Below are 17,423 nucleotides of genomic sequence, written 5' to 3'. Positions count from 1 at the left end.
TAAATGCAATTGTTCAGGCCAATTTGTGAGAAGCAATTGTGATGGCAGAAACAGATAGGCTTAGCTCCAAAAATTCGCCACAGAGACGCTTCGTAGGTTCTGAATGTGTGTGTGTGTGTGCGTGTGTGTTTTTGCTTGCCGCGCGCTCATGCCCGAGATTCATGCTGATAATGCACAGTGCTAAGCAGGGGGTCCTACATGCTGTCTCTGCTTTTTTTAAAATCTCATCCCATTGCCACACGAACGAAAGGCAGTTTTTGAGTTCTACAGTACTGTGACACAAGTATTCTGCATACTTTTCTTCTGCAGGTAATACTACTTATTGACGAACACTTAAAGTTATGTAAATATAAAATCCCATCTCATTCATTATTACGTGTTCAGCAAAAGGAAATATTAAGTATAATTTACGAAGGTAATCTGGAAAAACGGGTTTCACGTTAAATGTAATCTTCTGTCACACGCCCATTTGCAATACAGGTAGTTGGGCTTCCACTGATGGGACAAACGCTGACATCAGTCCTCGCACGAACGCGCATATGGTTACGCGCTCCCATCCAGCAGTCCCCCGTATCCCAGATACAATCCCGAAGACGGGCACATATCGTACCTTACGCTATCGGAATATATGTGTTGTGTTTCTGCCATCCCATATGACTGAATTACCTTAGCATTAATAGTCAACCTCAAAGGATTAACCAACGCGGGTGAGTTTGTTATCATTTTATGCAACTGTTTAAACAAGGCTGTGTCGCTATAATGGCCAAACATGCCACCTTATCTATCATTTATTTTAGCTTTATGTAGTTGCAGTAGACTATTCTACGGTAATCCGCGTGCACACACTTGGTTCTTTTGTTTAAAAAAAGTTGTATGAATCCAAAGCACAGAGTATGCAATAAACCTATACCATGACGGACAGTTTTTTGTATTAATTAAAATATATACGTGAGCTAGTATGACTATTTTACACTACCGCTCCTAGAAAATAATGAACCCATTGTTTGATCTTTCATGCAAATCTTATCTGAACAAACTTTATTCTATTTGGCACTGGGAAAATATATTCTGAAATGGGGAAGAATATTGTTTTATATAGTCAAATAGTTCAAAGAGTATTACATAAATGTAATGACAATCATATTGCAATTGTGTTCTCTTGCCTGCACATCTTTGAGACTATACTCAATATTTGCAATTACAGCAACTTAATTAGAGGGAAAGAGAGTTTGTGTGTGTGTGTGTGTGTGTGTGTGTATACGTGTGTGTGTGTGTGTGTGTGTGTGTGTGTGTGTGTGTGTGTAGGGGGGGGGTTCTCTGTGTGAGATCATCCAATTAAAAGTGAATATAAAGCAGACACATTGGGTTACAGTATTTTATGGAATCATCATTAACAAGAAGTTAATTAAAAGCAAGCTAATCAGCTGGAATGTGTTCACAAGTAGAACTGTGGGGGGTGGACAACAGCAGCTCCTGGCAGGGTGAATGGGCCCCACATACCGTCTACAATCAATAATGTATAAAACAATGGGAAACCCAGTGGCTTTATGGAATGATTCATTGTGACTATGGTTCTCTAAGCATTTTGTTCTGTAAAATAGTTTCCCCTATTTCAGTTATTAAGAAATTAGTCTACACCTTGATGCATCACAATGGATTGGCAGGCATGTAGTGAACTATGATTATAGGAACATTTATTATTATAGGACGCTGTTAGTGATTTACTCATGTCTCCCATCTCCATGTCCCATAATTTTCTATTGTGCGATGCTATCAAAGTGAAATTCTTTCTGGTTGAATGTTGGTTTAGACTGATTGCTTGTTGGTTAGCCAAGGAGTGCCTTGTTTTGGGATTCTGTGGTCCCGGCTGTGCCACCAAATGAGAGAGATTCCACTATCACTGTTCAAATTAACCCTGCCCTGCTCCTTCTCTTTTACCCTCTCCCAGTGTTTTTTGGCCTACCCCCTTCACATCCTCTTTGTCTGTCCCCATTATGTCTCTCTTCTCTCAGTGGGATGTCTGTAGCTCTGTTCGCATGGTGCTGTTTGTGTGTCGAAGTGTTACTGGTACAGGACTCTCTCTCTGCTTCTTGGATGTCTGGAGGAGGTTGCCCCGCTGTGTGTGTGTGTGTGTGTGTGTGTGTACTGAGCATGCTCTACAGGAAGATAAGGGCTTCACTGCAGGATGTCTATGATGTTGCTGTGCAACTGTGTCAGTGTTCAATATTGCCTAACATCTGTTGTACCTGCAATGAAAATTGCCCCAAAATTAGTTTGTGCCTCTTCCCTGCATCTGCCCACTCGCCGGCAGATGGGCATTCATTTGATGTTGCTGCACACTCAAACCGGCAAATTCTTCCAGTTAATGGATGGTGTCTCCAATATTGTTCTGAAGAATTCAAACTTTTTAAGTCAGTTTAAATTGATTGTTCAAATGTTGCTAGCTAAAATGAATTTTCATAGTGCTTACAGCAGCTTTCATTGTCCAAATCTTTTTTTGGGGGTAATTGACAAGACTGACAAGACAGTTACATACTTGGCACACAACAGCTTAATACAGCATGTTAATTAGTTAATAGACTAATCAAGTTCAACATTATCCCTTAAATCGTTTTTCCGAATGACTGAGAATCAAACCTTTCTTTAGTGTTTACCTATACAGGCTATATTTGCATTTATCTTTGTGATATTATTTTGACTAGAGTGTACAGTTATCGCAGTGGATCACCAGTTGTGTTTATCTCTACAATGCATTTTTTGAGTTTTGTTTTGGGCTTGTTGGCGTGGTTGTCTCAACAAACAAAGAAAGGTTGGTGAATTAGTGATGCATGTCTGATCTGGTTGCGGTGAAGTCTTCCTTCTGCTGTTGTCCTTTGAGCTGAATGTGATGGGGACAGGGATCAGAGTCCACCTGAGACCAGCCAACTGCTCCATTCCTGACATCTCATTAATGTCCTTTCACTTGCCACATTAAACACAACACACATACTCAGCAACCTAACCTAAATTGTTATTAGGGAAATATCCTGACAGAAATGGAATGAATAAGATGGTCTTTGTTTTGTTTTTCCTTGATGGCAGGCTAGTTACTTTGAGGACAGGACAGGAGCAGATGGCTTTTTGGGGCCATGTGGCCCAGCATGTATAGTTATCAATGTGTATAAAACTGTGTCCACTGCCAGCCCAGTGTCTTGTGCCTTCACTATGCTTCCACTGCTTTGTTTCGCCTGGTTTCACGGCTTCCCTCACTACCGCCAAGGCCCTCTTCAAACTATAATTTCAGCAGTGCTCTAGATCTGTTGTCAGCTGTGGTTTTATGAAGCATGTCGGGGCCTGATAGCTTTGAGTACTGCCCAGTTGGTCAAAGAACCAAAGACTGGTTTCAAATCGCATCGGAAGTGTTTTAATGAACTAGCCCTACATGGGTAGCCCTTTCCACGCTGCTGTTATATTTAATAACTGGATCTATATCTGCCTGAAAACACTAATTAATCTCTATGGTTTTAACCTAGCTAGCTGCCTCTAACTGATGAATAGATGGCGTTCTACAAAATCCTCCAGGATTGGTGCTACTGTGGGTTTTTAATTTTTTCACAGATAATGCTTTACATGTACACTCACCTAAAGGATTATTAGGAACACCATACTAATACTGTGTTTGACGCCCTTATGCCTTCAGAACTGCCTTAATTCTACGTGGCATTGATTCAGCAAGGTGCTGAAAGCATTCTTTAGAAATGTTGGCCCATATTGATAGGATAGCATCTTGCAGTTGATGGAGATTTGTGGGATGCACATCCAGGGCACGAAGCTCCCGTTCCAGCACATCCCAAAGATGCTCTATTGGGTTGAGATCTGGTGACTGTGGGGGCCATTTCAGTACAGTGAACTCATTGTCATGTTCAAGAAACCAATTTGAAATGATTCGAGCTTTGTGATATGGTGCATTATCCTGCTGGAAGTAGCCATCAGAGGATGGGTACATAGTGGTCATAAAGGGATGGACGTGGTCAGAAACATTGCTCAGGTAGGCTGTGGCATTTAAACAATGCCCAATTGGCACTAAGGGGCCTAAAGTGTGCCTAGAAAACATCCCCCACACCATCACACCACCACCAGCAAGCCTGCACAGTGGTAACAACGCATGATGGATCCATGTCCTCATTCTGTTTACGCCAAATTCTGACTCTACCAACAGAAATCGAGACTCATCAGACCAGGCAACATTCTTCCAGTCTTCAACTGTCCAATTTTGGTGAGCTCATGCAAATTGTAGCCTCTTTTTCCTATTTGTAGTGGAGATGAGTGTTACCCGGTGGTGTCTTCTCCTGTTGTAGCCAATTCGAGGTTCAAGGTTGTGCGTGTTGTGGCTTCACAAATGCTTTGCTGCATACCTCGGTTGTAACGAGTGGTTATTTCAGTCAAAGTTGCTCTTCTATCAGCTTGAATCAATCGGCCCATTCTCCTCTGATCTCTAGCATCAACAAGGCATTTTCGTGCCTTGTTTTTCCCTTTTCACACCATTCTTTGTAAACCCTAGAAATGGTTGTGCGTGAAAATCCCAGTAACTGAGCAGATTGTGAAATACTCAGACTGGCCCGTCTGGCACCAACAACCATGCCACGCTCAAAATTGCTTAGATCACCTTTCTTTCCCATTCTGACATTCAGTTTGGAGTTCAGGAGATTGTCTTGACCAGGACCACACCCCTAAATGCATTGAAGCAACTGCCATGTGATTGGTTGATTAGATAATTCCATTAATGAGAAATTGAACAGGTGTTCCTAATAATCCTTTAGGTGAGTGTATATACGGTAAAGGTAAACCATATGTCCTTTTCCTTGCTAATTTCCATTAAATTATCTTTCTGTCTTCACAATAAGATTGTTACACTCCCACTACTGCATCCCTCTGACCCCGTTGATGTGACCACAGCCTCAGCTGCAGATGCTAGCTCAGGTGCTACAGTGCTGTTAATAGAAAATTTGCCCCTGGTTTGATTTTCTTCATTTTTCCACATTTGTCACCTTCAATTGTGTCAGATTTCTTTGTGGGTTGCTAATAAATAAATGTTTTCCTGGAAGAAGAAAATTACACCCATGTTGGGTGCTTTTTATGTTTGTTTAGTATGCTGGGTAATCAAACATGCAATCTCCAGGTGTGAAAAAATTATTGCTCCCCTATTTGCCTCAAACCAAGAAACGTGGTTATTAAGGTCAGGTTTGAATACAGTGGTAAATAATCAGGCCTAATTTGGGCCAACCCTTTCCAATATAAATCTAAGCGACTTTGCCCATTGCCATCCCCTTGAAGTCGCCACACAGGTACCAAAGCCTCACCATCAAAAAAAGTATCTGAATGCCTCAAGAGAACAGTTGTTAATTCATATCAGTTTGGATTAGGTTCGAAAGCCATTTACTGCATCCCTACATTAAGAACCTCACTCCAACAGTCAAGCCATGGTGGTGACAGTGTCATGGTTTGAGAATGCTTTACTGGCTCAGGACCTGGACAACTTTAATGGAGCCATTCTGCTTGGTAACAATCCACAGAAGAATGTCCGACCATTTATCAGTTACATATTAACATTTTGTGCTGTTTGTTCACCAAGTTTCCCTTATATATAATTTTAGATTTTGTTTGAGGATCTGATAATATTTAATGCTGAAAATGTGCAAAGACCGGGAACAAATACTTTTTAACAGCACTGGTACATTGTCCTACCTATTCCGCACAGCAGTGTATAATACACTGTTTGGTAGGGACTGTTTATCAGATGCTGAGAACACCTCCCAGAGTGTTCTTTTAACACCCCTATTCTAAGTCTTTTCAAAGGCCCACCTGTTAGCTGTTCCATGAAAAGGCTGGACGTGTAGGGGCTGCTCCAGGCAGGGATGCTCTTTAACTCTCTGTGCCCTTCCATCACCAGCTGGCTTCCTTTTAAGGCGGCAGGGCTATTCAGGATGCAACAAGCAGTTGACTCCACTTTCATGGAGGTGTCATTGTTCTCTTTGTCAGTGAGAAAACAATTTTTGGTACCATTCAGATATGGTGCTGCATAGCCATTATCCACACGCTCATTTCAAAGGTCTCAGTGACCTCCAATATAAGTGGACAATTTACTGTATACATCCTGTGTGTTTGTAGTAGTGTTATTTTTGGGATACTTGCTAGAGAATAGCCAGTAGAAAAGCTTCATGCATCTCACTTCTCCAGAACTAAGTGTATTGTATCAGTTGCAGGTTTTCTGAGATGTGATCCGGTTCTTAGATTAAAAAGACCATGTGTTTGCCAACACAGCAGTAGTTTGTGTTTTCAATGTTGTCGGCTGGAGAATGAGATCCGCTTACTGTGGGACAGGGCACAATGTCTCTGTTCGACCCACACAGTAAGGTCTCACATCAGCCACTACCGTCCCATGTTTGCAAACTGCACAGTCGGAAGGACTCCCTCCCAGAGACGGCCAGGCAAAAGCAATTTGCGTCTAATCCCCCGGTAGACATGCCTTCAATAAGCACCACACATTTCCCCTGACAGCAATGTCTTCCCTTCCTCCCCGTAACACCAACACCTAGGGCTTGTTTACATTATGAGAGAGAGAATAAAATGCTAAATAGACGCATCTTTGTTTGCGTAATTAGTTTCACAGCGTTTGAACAGACGCTGGCTTGTTCAAGACGTACCATGCAGGATAGTGGGGACATCATTCGCGGGGCAATCAAGTGATATGGGTGCATACTGCACAAAGCCTTGATTTAGTTCTGACAATTGTCTTCACACTTGCAAACTTCCTCTATTGAAAATGTGGCACACGCTACCTTGGGAGGTGGCGCTGGAAGGTGGCCTCACGACCTATCAATATCTGCAGGTTTACACAACAGAAGAGTCTGGCATCTAAGGTCTTTTTTGAAATATCTTTGAAAATGTAGCATAATGTAAACAAGCCCCTATTCCTGATCTGTTTAAGAAGCACCTAATTAATCCACTGTAATCCTCAGATGGGTGTTTGAGTGTGTGTGTGTGTGTGTGTGTGTGAGAGAGAGAGAGATGGAAGAGGCAAGGCTATCGACCCACAGCAGTGGCTCAGTACCATATTGATTTTCTGTTTGGGCCACACCACTGGCTGTCTTTAAAACAAAGGAGTGGCCCGCCAGGGTACAGCAGTCGTGCTGTGTTGCCAGGGAGATGGATGGTCCCAACTCATAAAAAGGAACAGAAAGGCCACCTTTGTTCTTTTAATAACCGGCCCAAATTAATTAAAACAAACTACACAAAGGCGTTAGAAACAGCAAATCGGGACTGTACATTTTTTATTAGGATATCCTGATTTGAATATAAATTCAGTTAGTCAATCAGTGGTCATTGATCCTAAGGATTACTTAAGTCCAAAACATGTATTCCCTGCAAATCCTGCAATACCAGGAAACTTTCAATCTACCAAGTGAAGTAAGTGGTTCTAATCCAAATGCCTTTGGGTGTTAAAGGCGGGATGGATAAATCCTGCAGTATCTCATGATGAAGAGAATGTTTCAAATCTACAGGCATTTACAAAACACACACTAAAGAGCTGCCTTTTTTGTCTTTATAAGCTTCTTTATAAGCTCCTGAAAAGCCACTGGAGCTTAACAGGCTAATAGAAGAGGTTGATGATTACTGCCTGTACTGTCATAATACAGCATTAGGAATGGGGCTGTTGTGAAGTGTACATGGGCTATTTTATGGTGGAACTGAATGCTTCTGAGCAAAGAAGACAAGGGAACCTTCAAAGGATGCTAAGGGTGATGATGTGGTGGTTGCCTAGTGGTGGCTTTCAAAGCAGAGCTTCAGTCCCAGCTGGATTTCACAGGAATCAGCTGTGATGCTCATGATGTCAATAGTCTTTTTGGCATATCTTTTAAACATGAAAAAGAGTCGTTTTTGTCTAGGTTGCATGTCTGTGTAGGGTAAGAATTAAGGCTAGGGTTAGGATCAAGTTTAGGGTTTGTAGATAGTTGTTCCTGAAATGTTATGGGTGGTCTGTAGGAAATCTGTAGCGGAACAGTTTAGGGACTCTCAAAAGAAAGTGTTACCCAAAATAAAATACAACATATTTGTACAATGTTGTATCTAAATGAAATACAGGTATCTTTTATTTTCAAAAAACATTGGCAAGTAACCCTTTAAACTCTAGAACCTTGTCAGTAATGCTATAAAACAATTGAAGTATTTAATTTGCTATGGCTGGTTGATACAGGGGCTGGTTGTTTATCTACTTTCATTGATTCTACTAACTGTATGTGGCTTCAGGTTTTTAAATGCCAAAATATGTTATATGCATGTAACTATAATAACAAAGGACACTATATCAGATTGTAGCAAATTCAGTCCATCATCTTCTCTTGATTAAAATCTAGACTATAGATTGATGGAAGTTTACTGAAATCTACTATATATTTTCTTTCAGAAGGTGGTGAGGTGCTGGTAGACGATGTCTTCCTCCTGGGTACTGCCTTTGATTTTCCTGGTCTCCGCCCTGTCCGTGTCGCACAGCGCCCAGCCTGGCTCCACACACGGCAAGAGGAGACCGGTGCAGTCCTCACCAGGCAATGGGAATGTCTTCCAGTACTCTGAGCAGGGCTTCCAGAGACAAGGGCATGGGCACGGCAGGGAGCGTGGAGGGGGCCGAGGGGCGCAGGGTCCACGTGGCGTCAAAGCTAGTACTGGAGCTGCGCTTCTATCTCGTAGGCCTCTGCACCCGGGAGCACGGCCTGAGGATGATGGAACGGGTCTGGAGGGCCTGAGCCCCGTGAGACTGGAGAGGGAGAAGGGTCACAGGGGCTTTAGAAACCCGTCTCATGCTCGGGACAACCACCCTCTAGGACCACGCAAAGGGAGGGGTCAGGAACATGGGCACCACTTTGACCACAGGAGAAATGGAGGTCGGAGGGATAAAGGTCGGCACACTAAACGTAAGTCCCAAAGATAGTTACTAGATAAAGTACCATGAGACTGTTTAGGATTATTTCTTTTGAAATATGATAGCAAGTTCTGAAAGAAACCAAAAGTCTTTGCTCCTAATCAATACAAATGTATATTTACGTTTTGTATTTTGTTAAAGAGAATATATACATTTATGTGAACTTCGCTTTTTCTATTTAAAGATATATTTTGTAATTTTGAGATTTTTGTGTGATTTCCTACTTACCCAGAATACTTTTCTCAACTTTCTGCAAAATGCATGCAAAAACATATGATATGCATCAGCTTGTCTGATTCTGGGTAAGTAGGAAATTACCCCAAAACCCAAACATCCCGAAGTCTCCCTTTAATAACAATGAAAAACAAATCTTCTGGAGAGGGTGAGTTATTGCTAGCTGGATTTGATCATGTCTGGCCTTATCTCCACCACCCTTGTTCTGTGCATACATTCTCCCCATAGTTGTCCCTGCTGGGCCGGAGCTGGGATTTGTTCTAAAGGACAGGGATCCGTCTGAGGAGGGATTTGTGTCGTCCGCAGCTGCAGCCTCCTCTTCCTCTCACAGCTTGACCCCACCCACTGAACCCCCCTCCCCCATATCAGCCATATTTGGCTCCGGCTTCTCTGCGGTTACCACGGTGATAAGCGAGCATCCCCCAACACTTCCCCCTGCCTCCACAAAACGCCAGGTACCCCATAAAGACATTAGTGCTTATTTGAAACAACACTGTCTATTGTGTTAAAATGTTGTAGAATGTATATACTATGTATTAGTGGAAAAGTAAGAGGGACTGTATTTATTTCCTATTTGGAAATACCTAGGTTTGACCTTAACATATCCCATAACTCTTTACAGTACTCTTCTTGGAGAAATTTGGACACCAGCTTGTTATATTACATATTAACTGATAGTGGCTGTAACATTCCCAATATGTCCAGTCTCTATTTTTCTACATACGTTTCTGCTAGTAGCACATGCCTTGAGGTCAAATTCCTACCATCAATGGTCAAGAAGCGCACCCTTGGTTATTATATATTCCTGTCTGGTAAACCCATGTATTGAATGTGCTGCTTGGAGCATCATGTATGTGTAGGAGGCAATGGGCTCATTTGAGGATTTCGTCTTTTTTGTGAGTTCAGTGAGGTGTTGCCGCCTGGCCCCTCCTCCTACTCACAGCCATCTGTCCTTCACTTTCTCCCAGCATGACATCACTATGATCACTCACACATTTAATAGATCCCTCTTCTGCTTCTCAAGAGGGAAACTCCTCTTCTTCCCTCTGATTTTCCTCAGCATGCTATTAAACCACCAACATACTCATCAGATTGATAAATAACAGTACTCAGCCTCTATGTGGAGGTCTGTCTGACTCCAGGCTGGTGTTCAGGAGAGTCTCTTTTGTCTGTTGTGCTCTTCTGCCCTTGACCCGTATGATGCCAGAGTTACTAAAGCCCTGTCCGGATTTACTAGCCTCTCTGAGTGTTTGATGTGTGGACAGTCTGATGTCTTGGTATGCTGTTTACAAGTTGCAAGAGCCCTGGGGATCGGTTGGTGTGTTTTTATTCAGGACCTGTCAGATACCAGCCTACAGCGGAAGCGAAAGCCTCACTTGTAGTGGACTTGAGTTCAAAGACACAGGGACACTGAAAGGGTTCTAAATTAAAGATCGATCCAGGCTTCGGGCTAGAACAACCCAGCACTAATATCCCAGTGCCTTCCGATCATTTTTCCGTAATGTGGAATGAGCAGAGGTGGAATGAGCTGGGATCAATGTGCACAAGGGGTCTCATTGGCACAGGACATTATTTCCTGTTAAATGTTCTCATGTCTCTCTAGGAAACTTCTCAGTGTAAAATGTATTTTGTTTTTCCCTCGATTGCTAACACTCATTTCTTCAATGTGTACTACATTTTCTCAAAATCCTAAACACACATCTTGATACTCACACCATTTTGGCCAAACCCTTGACTTTTGACCGAAAAATAAACATTGTAGTCAAAACCATATTATCTGTCGTAGAAACCAAACTTTGCATTCAAATTACACACAAAACCATCAAATACAATCAACCTTCTGAATACCCTTTACACATTGCTGGAATTGAAAAAAAACTATTATAAAAGGTTTTCATCAACCTATATCTATAATGTATCCCTGAGATTCAGATACGTTCCACTACAGGAGTTTGATACGATGTGAATCATGCAATCACACAAATACTACAGTTGTCCTTCTTACAGTATGTTTATTTTACATTCAAACATTCTATAGTACAGTACTGCAATATTGAACAATCATGCTTGTCACTGTAGTGGTCACAGTAATGTACTGTAAGTCACCCACACAAGTGCACCAACATGGAATTTGCAGAAAACAAAGCCTCAGAAAACAAGGAAAGAAACAGAGCGTTTTCACCAAGGTAAGAGGGATTGAGTACACCACAGTACTGTCATAACAAAAACACATTCTGGGTCAACATCCTGTCTATGACCTGGGTCAGTCCAGAGAATTTCATCAACATCACTGGCTATGTTTTCCCTAGCCAAAGAGCATGAGAAGAATGCCCTGGAAAGCCTGAGCCATCCCTGACCCTACAGCAATGTCCCCACAAGCTTCCTCTATGGCTTGGAGAAGGTTGTTCTATACACAATGGTTTCCATCATAGACCTTCCACTGCCATGCTGAGAAGAACTCATTTATTGGATTGAGGAAAGGGGAGTATGGTGGGAGGAACATGAACCGTTCAGGTTCTTGGATCATTCATGAGCCAGTTCTGGACCAGAACAGCATGGTGGAAACTTAGGTTGTCCCACATATAACAAGGCTGCACTTCTCTGTTGGAAAAGAGCTTCCCGTAGGCCATCCAGAAAAGTCAGAAGACACTGAGTGTGATATGTTGGGCCAAGAGTAAAATGATGATGGTGTCCATGGTTGCTGATGGCTGCACAAAGTGTAACATGACCCCCACGCTGGCCAAGGACGTCCACGAGAGCACGTTGGCCAATAATGTTGCACCCTTAATGTCTTCACTTTGTGATGTTGAGTCCTGCCTCATCCACAAAGATGGACTCATGCAAGGTGTCACTGGCATCAAGCTGGAGTATTGTCTGTATGAGATTTGATTACATAACATTTCAATACAGCCAATCCAGTATTGTAAGCCAAGAATACAGTAAGCCAAGAAAACTTTCACAACATGTAAGTTATCTGTAGCTTACCCAGTATAATCGTTGATATTTACACACAAATGATGGAATACATGTAAACACATACCTGGACGTATTGGAAACACTGCTCATTCACACTCTCAGAGCTCCTCACTGGAACCCGGCACACTTGTTCCATGCACATGTGGTTGCACCAAAGGATGCGATCGATAGTGGAAGTGCTGACTCTATATTTTGGAAAATGTCATTGTCCTCAATAATCCTTGCCTGGATTTCTGAGGCATATGAGGTCATGTACCGCAACCATTTTCACAATGGCATTGACTTGGGCCTACCACCAACAACTGGTTGTCTTTCAATTCTGCACACAAACAACAGTTTGACATTGTCACACACTACTGACAATATGAATCTTGAACTTCATGTCATGTTCATGTATTGGCTGCTTCTGCTACTGTAATGCATATAGTTTCATGGTACGTGTAGTACAGAAGAGCACAACATCATTATGTAGTACCTGTTTTCATCCCTGAAAGTTCGGACACTCGATGCAACACCGAAACGGCTCAGGTTTGGTTGAACTCTCAGCCTGGCTTCCCTCATGTTCATACCGTGTACAACAACATGGTCCACTACAGTAGCACGGGTTTGAGATTGTGCCTCTGATGTTTGCATCCATGACTCCAAACATAGATGAAAAGGACCCTGAATCCCTGTTGCCCTTTTTATTCATTCCAATCTCCGGATTGCTTGTTGCGTTTTTTTGGTCGTTAGTGCATACACCTGGACAATTGTTTGTTAAGGCAGTGTTTTCTAAATGACAACATGGTGACAATTGTGTTTTAAAGTGAGAGGTGTGTTTAGACTTTTGCGAAGAAGTGTGTTTATGGACCAGAGAAATGTTTCCAGAATGGTAAATAGAGTTTATAGACTGGGGTACATGGTCCTTTTGCTGGGAATTGGCTAAATGGTTTTGTGAGGATGGGTTACACTACTAATTTTTGTGTGTTGGCAATCGAGAAAAACTGTAATTATAGTCTGCTAAGATTTTTGTCAATATAGTCAACAGGAAATGTATTATGTATTGAGCTTCATCAAAGTTTATGACATGGCTTTTGGCTTAGTAACCATATGAAGTGTTGTTGTATGTTGATATTGACTTGGCTTCGGCTGAGAGTGTTGTATCGAAGCACATCGACATGTCTGTGAAATTCCAGCTGTGTGAAAGGGATTCAGGGTCCTTTTCATCTGACCAGCAGTAACACCCTACCATCTGATGTTCGGTGTAATGCATGTATGCTGCATTAGGGTCATAAACCGCGTGGTCGATGTCCTCAGCAGCCCACTGATTGGCTGTAAAGCATTTTGGGGTGTGATTCTCTGAGGGTCCACAACTACCAGTTTTATGTGTGCAAGGCTGTGCTCCTTAACCTCCCAACAGAGACATGCTTGAATGTTTAAAGCAAATATAAACGCAACATGGAACCATTTCATAGAATTTGATGAGTTACAGATCAAATAAGAAATTAGTCAATTTTAATAAATTAATTGGCTCTAAACTATAAAATAAATGTGAATAAAGTCTATATTCATGTTTTTGATCTTTTATTTCAGTTCATGAAAAATGGGAGCAACAGTAAATGTATCATTTCTATTTTGTTCAATATAGTTACAGACTGTTAGGCTGTGACAAGATGTTTTCTCTACATTAAAGAAGTCTGGCCGGGGGAAGGTGCAAGGAGAGGTGATGCCCACTCTGGATATGACGCTTTTTGACTGGACAGACTATGAGGACATGAAGCCAGTGGACTCCTGGCCATCCTCCAGGAAGAAAGGTCAGCCCTTCACTGATATCAATATAGTTTTATAAGCCCTTCAATGAAATCAATAGGCCTATAGTATTATAAGAAGATGTTAATGTTGGTAGAAAGGCATACAAATAAAATGAGAACGATCCATTGATGTGATTGCTTGATTGTCAATCTTTTTTGTCTGTACCTGGGTTGAATCAGTGTTATATTCTACTGATTGTTTTGCACGCTGAAGACAAGCGGCGCAGTAAGAACCTGAGCAGCGGCAACACGACGGTGGATGCTGACGCCATCGAGCCGTGTGACCATCACCTGGACTGCCTCCCCGGTCAGTGACTAAACTGTCACCTACCCATGAGCCTCGACGGGCAAATGTCACTTCTCTCAGCGATGAGTTTGTTTCTAAAGTTCACCTCTTTCTCAGTTCGGTAGAAGTGCAGTCCTCCAACCTCAGAGTTCTGTGCGGTACAGGTGTCATGTTGTTTTGTTTGAAACCGACCAGTGTGATGTGGTCCCCCCCCCACCCCCCCCCCTCCCCACATAGGCTCCTGCTGTGACCTCAGGCAACATGAGTGCAAGTCCCACAACCGTGGCCTGGACAACAAGTGCTACGACGACTGCATGTGTGAGGAGGGTGAGTAAGGGACAGAGCCTGCACGGGGCATCAGCGAGTTGACATGGGACATTTACTGTATTCAGGGCTCAGTTTCTGTTCTCAGTACCTTGTTTCTCCATTGACAGTATTCCTATTCATTTTGTCTCAGGGTTCCGTTGCTATGCTAAATTCCACTGGAAACGGCGTGTGACCAAACGAAGGGGTCGCTGTGTAGTGCCAGAGTCAGTCAACAGTGACCAGGGGGCCTTCATCACGGTGTGAGGGGTTGCCAACACATCAGAAGCCCCTGAAACACACTGAACATGACCTCTCTCTCTAACATAACAGACAGTGTCTAGTGATAGTTCATTCAGAATGTTCATACAACCCATCTGTTCACCCCCACTTTGACGCGAGAGAAAAATATAAGAATTAGTTCCAAAACAGCAAATGCGCAGTGTTTGATTATCTGTCTTGTACATATAAATGTGTTTTCTGCAAACGGATTGATTTTCAATGGCTTTTCTACTGATAATGCCACACTACTCTTCAAAGGTACTTATTACAAGAAGAAGACGTTTTGGTTTAAGTTTCCTTTGATATGTTTTATTGTGTTTTATTTATACAATGCTTATCTGTCATAGTTTTTAATCCTCATTTTTGTGATTAAATAGTTGTTGATTGATGACTGTTATTCTGAGTGTTATCTCATTTGCCTTTTCAAATGTCTCGGACCTAATGATAGGTGATCTTACAACGTTTCCTATGACACAGAATGTCTTTGTACCATTTCACGGACAAGCACGGCAGACATTACTGAATTACAAATGGTTTATTGAAATTTAGTTCTGTAAGATTTATTTATTTTAAAGACTGGAACTGAAAATAATTGTATGGTGACATTGGTTTTATGTTGGGAAATATTCTAAAGAAAATAAACAGAAATATGTTGCTTGCGTAAGTATTGAACTCCTGTGCCGTAAAAGATTCCAGTTTAGACAGATGAAAGAAATGTCCCCAACCAGGACATAATTACCAATGCAATTCACCTGTGATTCATTACATTTCTTTTTTATTTTTATTTTTTAGATTAAAGCCATACTGTTGAAGGATCATTGGTGAGGCTGTGAAACAGTAGGAAAGTTTAGTCCAAAGAGCATTGTACAGAAGTTCAATTTAAAATACCTAGATTTGGAACAATTTACAAAATAATATCCAAGTGTGTACATTCCACTAAGCACAGTTGGATCAATACTCTGGAAGTGAAAGCTGTATCACACCACCTAAGGCAGTGACAAGAAAAGGCCTCAAAACTCAACTCTCAAATAAGGAGAATATGTGGGACTATTAGAAAATTGTGGTCAACAAGTGTCATCCAACCAATTTGAATATCGTGGAGCAAATCTGCCAAGAAATATTGCCTAAATTCACTCTGATCCTGTGGTACAGTTAAGATACTGATCATTATGCTGCCTCCTCAATCTTATTGAACGTTATATAGCATGACACCAGAAAAGTATTTGTACTGCGTGTTGTAATATACACTCACCAGTCACTTTATTAGGAACACTGAATCATGTGGCTGCAGCTCAACATATAAAGCATTTAGATATGGCCAAGAGGTATAAGCAAACCATATCCACATAACTCATTACATACAGTGGATTTAAAAAAGTCTACACACCCCTGTTAAAATGGCATTTTTTTGTGTTGTGAAAGAATGAGACAAAAATAAATCATGTCAGAACTTTTTCCACTTTTAATGTGACCGATAATGTGAACAATTCTACTGTAAAACACACTAATAATCTTCGAGGGGGAAAAATTTAAAATGTAAACCTTACAATAACCTGGTTGCATAAATGTGCACACCCTCTTATAACTGGGGATGTGGCTGTGTTCAGAATTAACCATTCACATTCAAACTCATGTTGAATAGAAGTCATTACACACCTGCCATCATTTAAAGTGATTCTGATTCATCACAAAGTATCAGAGGGATCTCATTGTTGAAAGATATCAGCCAGGAGAAGGGTACAAAATAATTTCCAAAGCATTAGATATACCATAGAACACAGTGAAGACAGTCATCATGAAGTGGAGAAAATATGGCTCAACAGAGACATTACCAAGAACTGGACGTCCCTCCAAAACTGATTACCAAAAACTGACGAGAAGAAAACTGGTCAGGGAGGCTTCCAAGAGGCCTACAGCAAAATTAAAGGAACTGTAGGAATTTCTGGCAAGTACTGGATGTGTGATACATGTGACAACAATCTCCCGTATTCTTCATATGAATGGGCTATGGGGTAGGGTGGCAAGACAGAATCCTTTTTTTACAAAGAAAAACATCCAAGCCCTGCTGAAGTTTGCAAAAACAAACATCAAGTCCCCTAAAAGCACGTCGGAAAATGTGTTATGGTCTGATGAAACCAAGGTTGAACTTTTTGGCCATAATTCCAAAAGGAATGTTTGGCGCAAAAACAACACTGCACATCACCCAAAGAAAACCAAACCCACAGTGAAGCATGGTGGTGTCAGCATCATGCTTTGGGGCTGTTTTTCTTCAGCTGGAACCAGGGCCTTAGTCAGGGTGGAGGGAATTATGAACAGTTCCAAATACCAGGCAATTTTGGCACAAAACACGACAACAATCCAAAGCACACATCTAAATCCACAAAAGCATGGCTTCACCAGAAGAAGATTTACATTTTGGAATGGCCCAGCCAGAGCCAAGACCTGAATCCAATTTAACATATTTGGGGTGATCTGAAGAGGGCTGTGCACAGGAGATGTCTTTGCAATCTGACAGATTTGGAGTGCTTTTGCAAAGAAGAGTTTGCAAATATTGTCATGTAAAGATGTGCCATGCTAATAGAAGACTGAGAGCTGT

General features: G+C 41.7%; 1 protein-coding gene across 3 annotated transcripts; it reads left to right on the top strand.

Moving 5' to 3' along the window:
• The first annotated feature begins 410 nt into the window (after nt 1-410).
• On the top strand, nt 411-15,216 carry draxin (dorsal inhibitory axon guidance protein). 3 transcript variants are annotated; one of them, XM_010881707.4, is made up of 7 exons: nt 411-707; nt 8,444-8,948; nt 9,419-9,645; nt 13,842-13,959; nt 14,171-14,263; nt 14,480-14,569; nt 14,700-15,216. In XM_010881707.4, the coding sequence occupies exons 2-7, from the start codon at nt 8,468-8,470 to the stop codon at nt 14,810-14,812; spliced, it is 1,122 nt and encodes a 373-aa protein (XP_010880009.1). In that variant the 5' UTR covers nt 411-707; nt 8,444-8,467; the 3' UTR covers nt 14,813-15,216. The 3 variants fall into 3 exon arrangements, with proteins under 3 accessions (XP_010880009.1, XP_010880008.1, XP_010880006.1); XM_010881706.5 differs by having other exon boundaries at nt 416-707; nt 8,447-8,948; nt 13,839-13,959; XM_010881704.5 differs by having other exon boundaries at nt 419-707; nt 13,839-13,959.
• Nucleotides 15,217-17,423: the final 2,207 nt, after the last annotated feature.

This window comes from Esox lucius, chromosome 17 (genome assembly GCF_011004845.1).
Source record: "Esox lucius isolate fEsoLuc1 chromosome 17, fEsoLuc1.pri, whole genome shotgun sequence".
Taxonomy (NCBI): Eukaryota; Metazoa; Chordata; class Actinopteri; order Esociformes; family Esocidae; genus Esox; species Esox lucius.
This window is presented reverse-complemented; position numbering and strand designations above follow the sequence as displayed.

Bases quoted from the DNA above. Each gene is read 5' to 3' on its own strand.
- draxin (XM_010881706.5), top strand. From the start codon at position 8,468: ATGTCTTCCTCCTGGGTACTGCCTTTGATTTTCCTGGTCTCCGCCCTG. The intron at 13,960-14,170 runs GTCAGCCCTTCA...TGCACGCTGAAG, and splicing joins GCCATCCTCCAGGAAGAAAG to ACAAGCGGCGCAGTAAGAAC. The intron at 14,570-14,699 runs GTGAGTAAGGGA...ATTTTGTCTCAG, and splicing joins CGACTGCATGTGTGAGGAGG to GGTTCCGTTGCTATGCTAAA.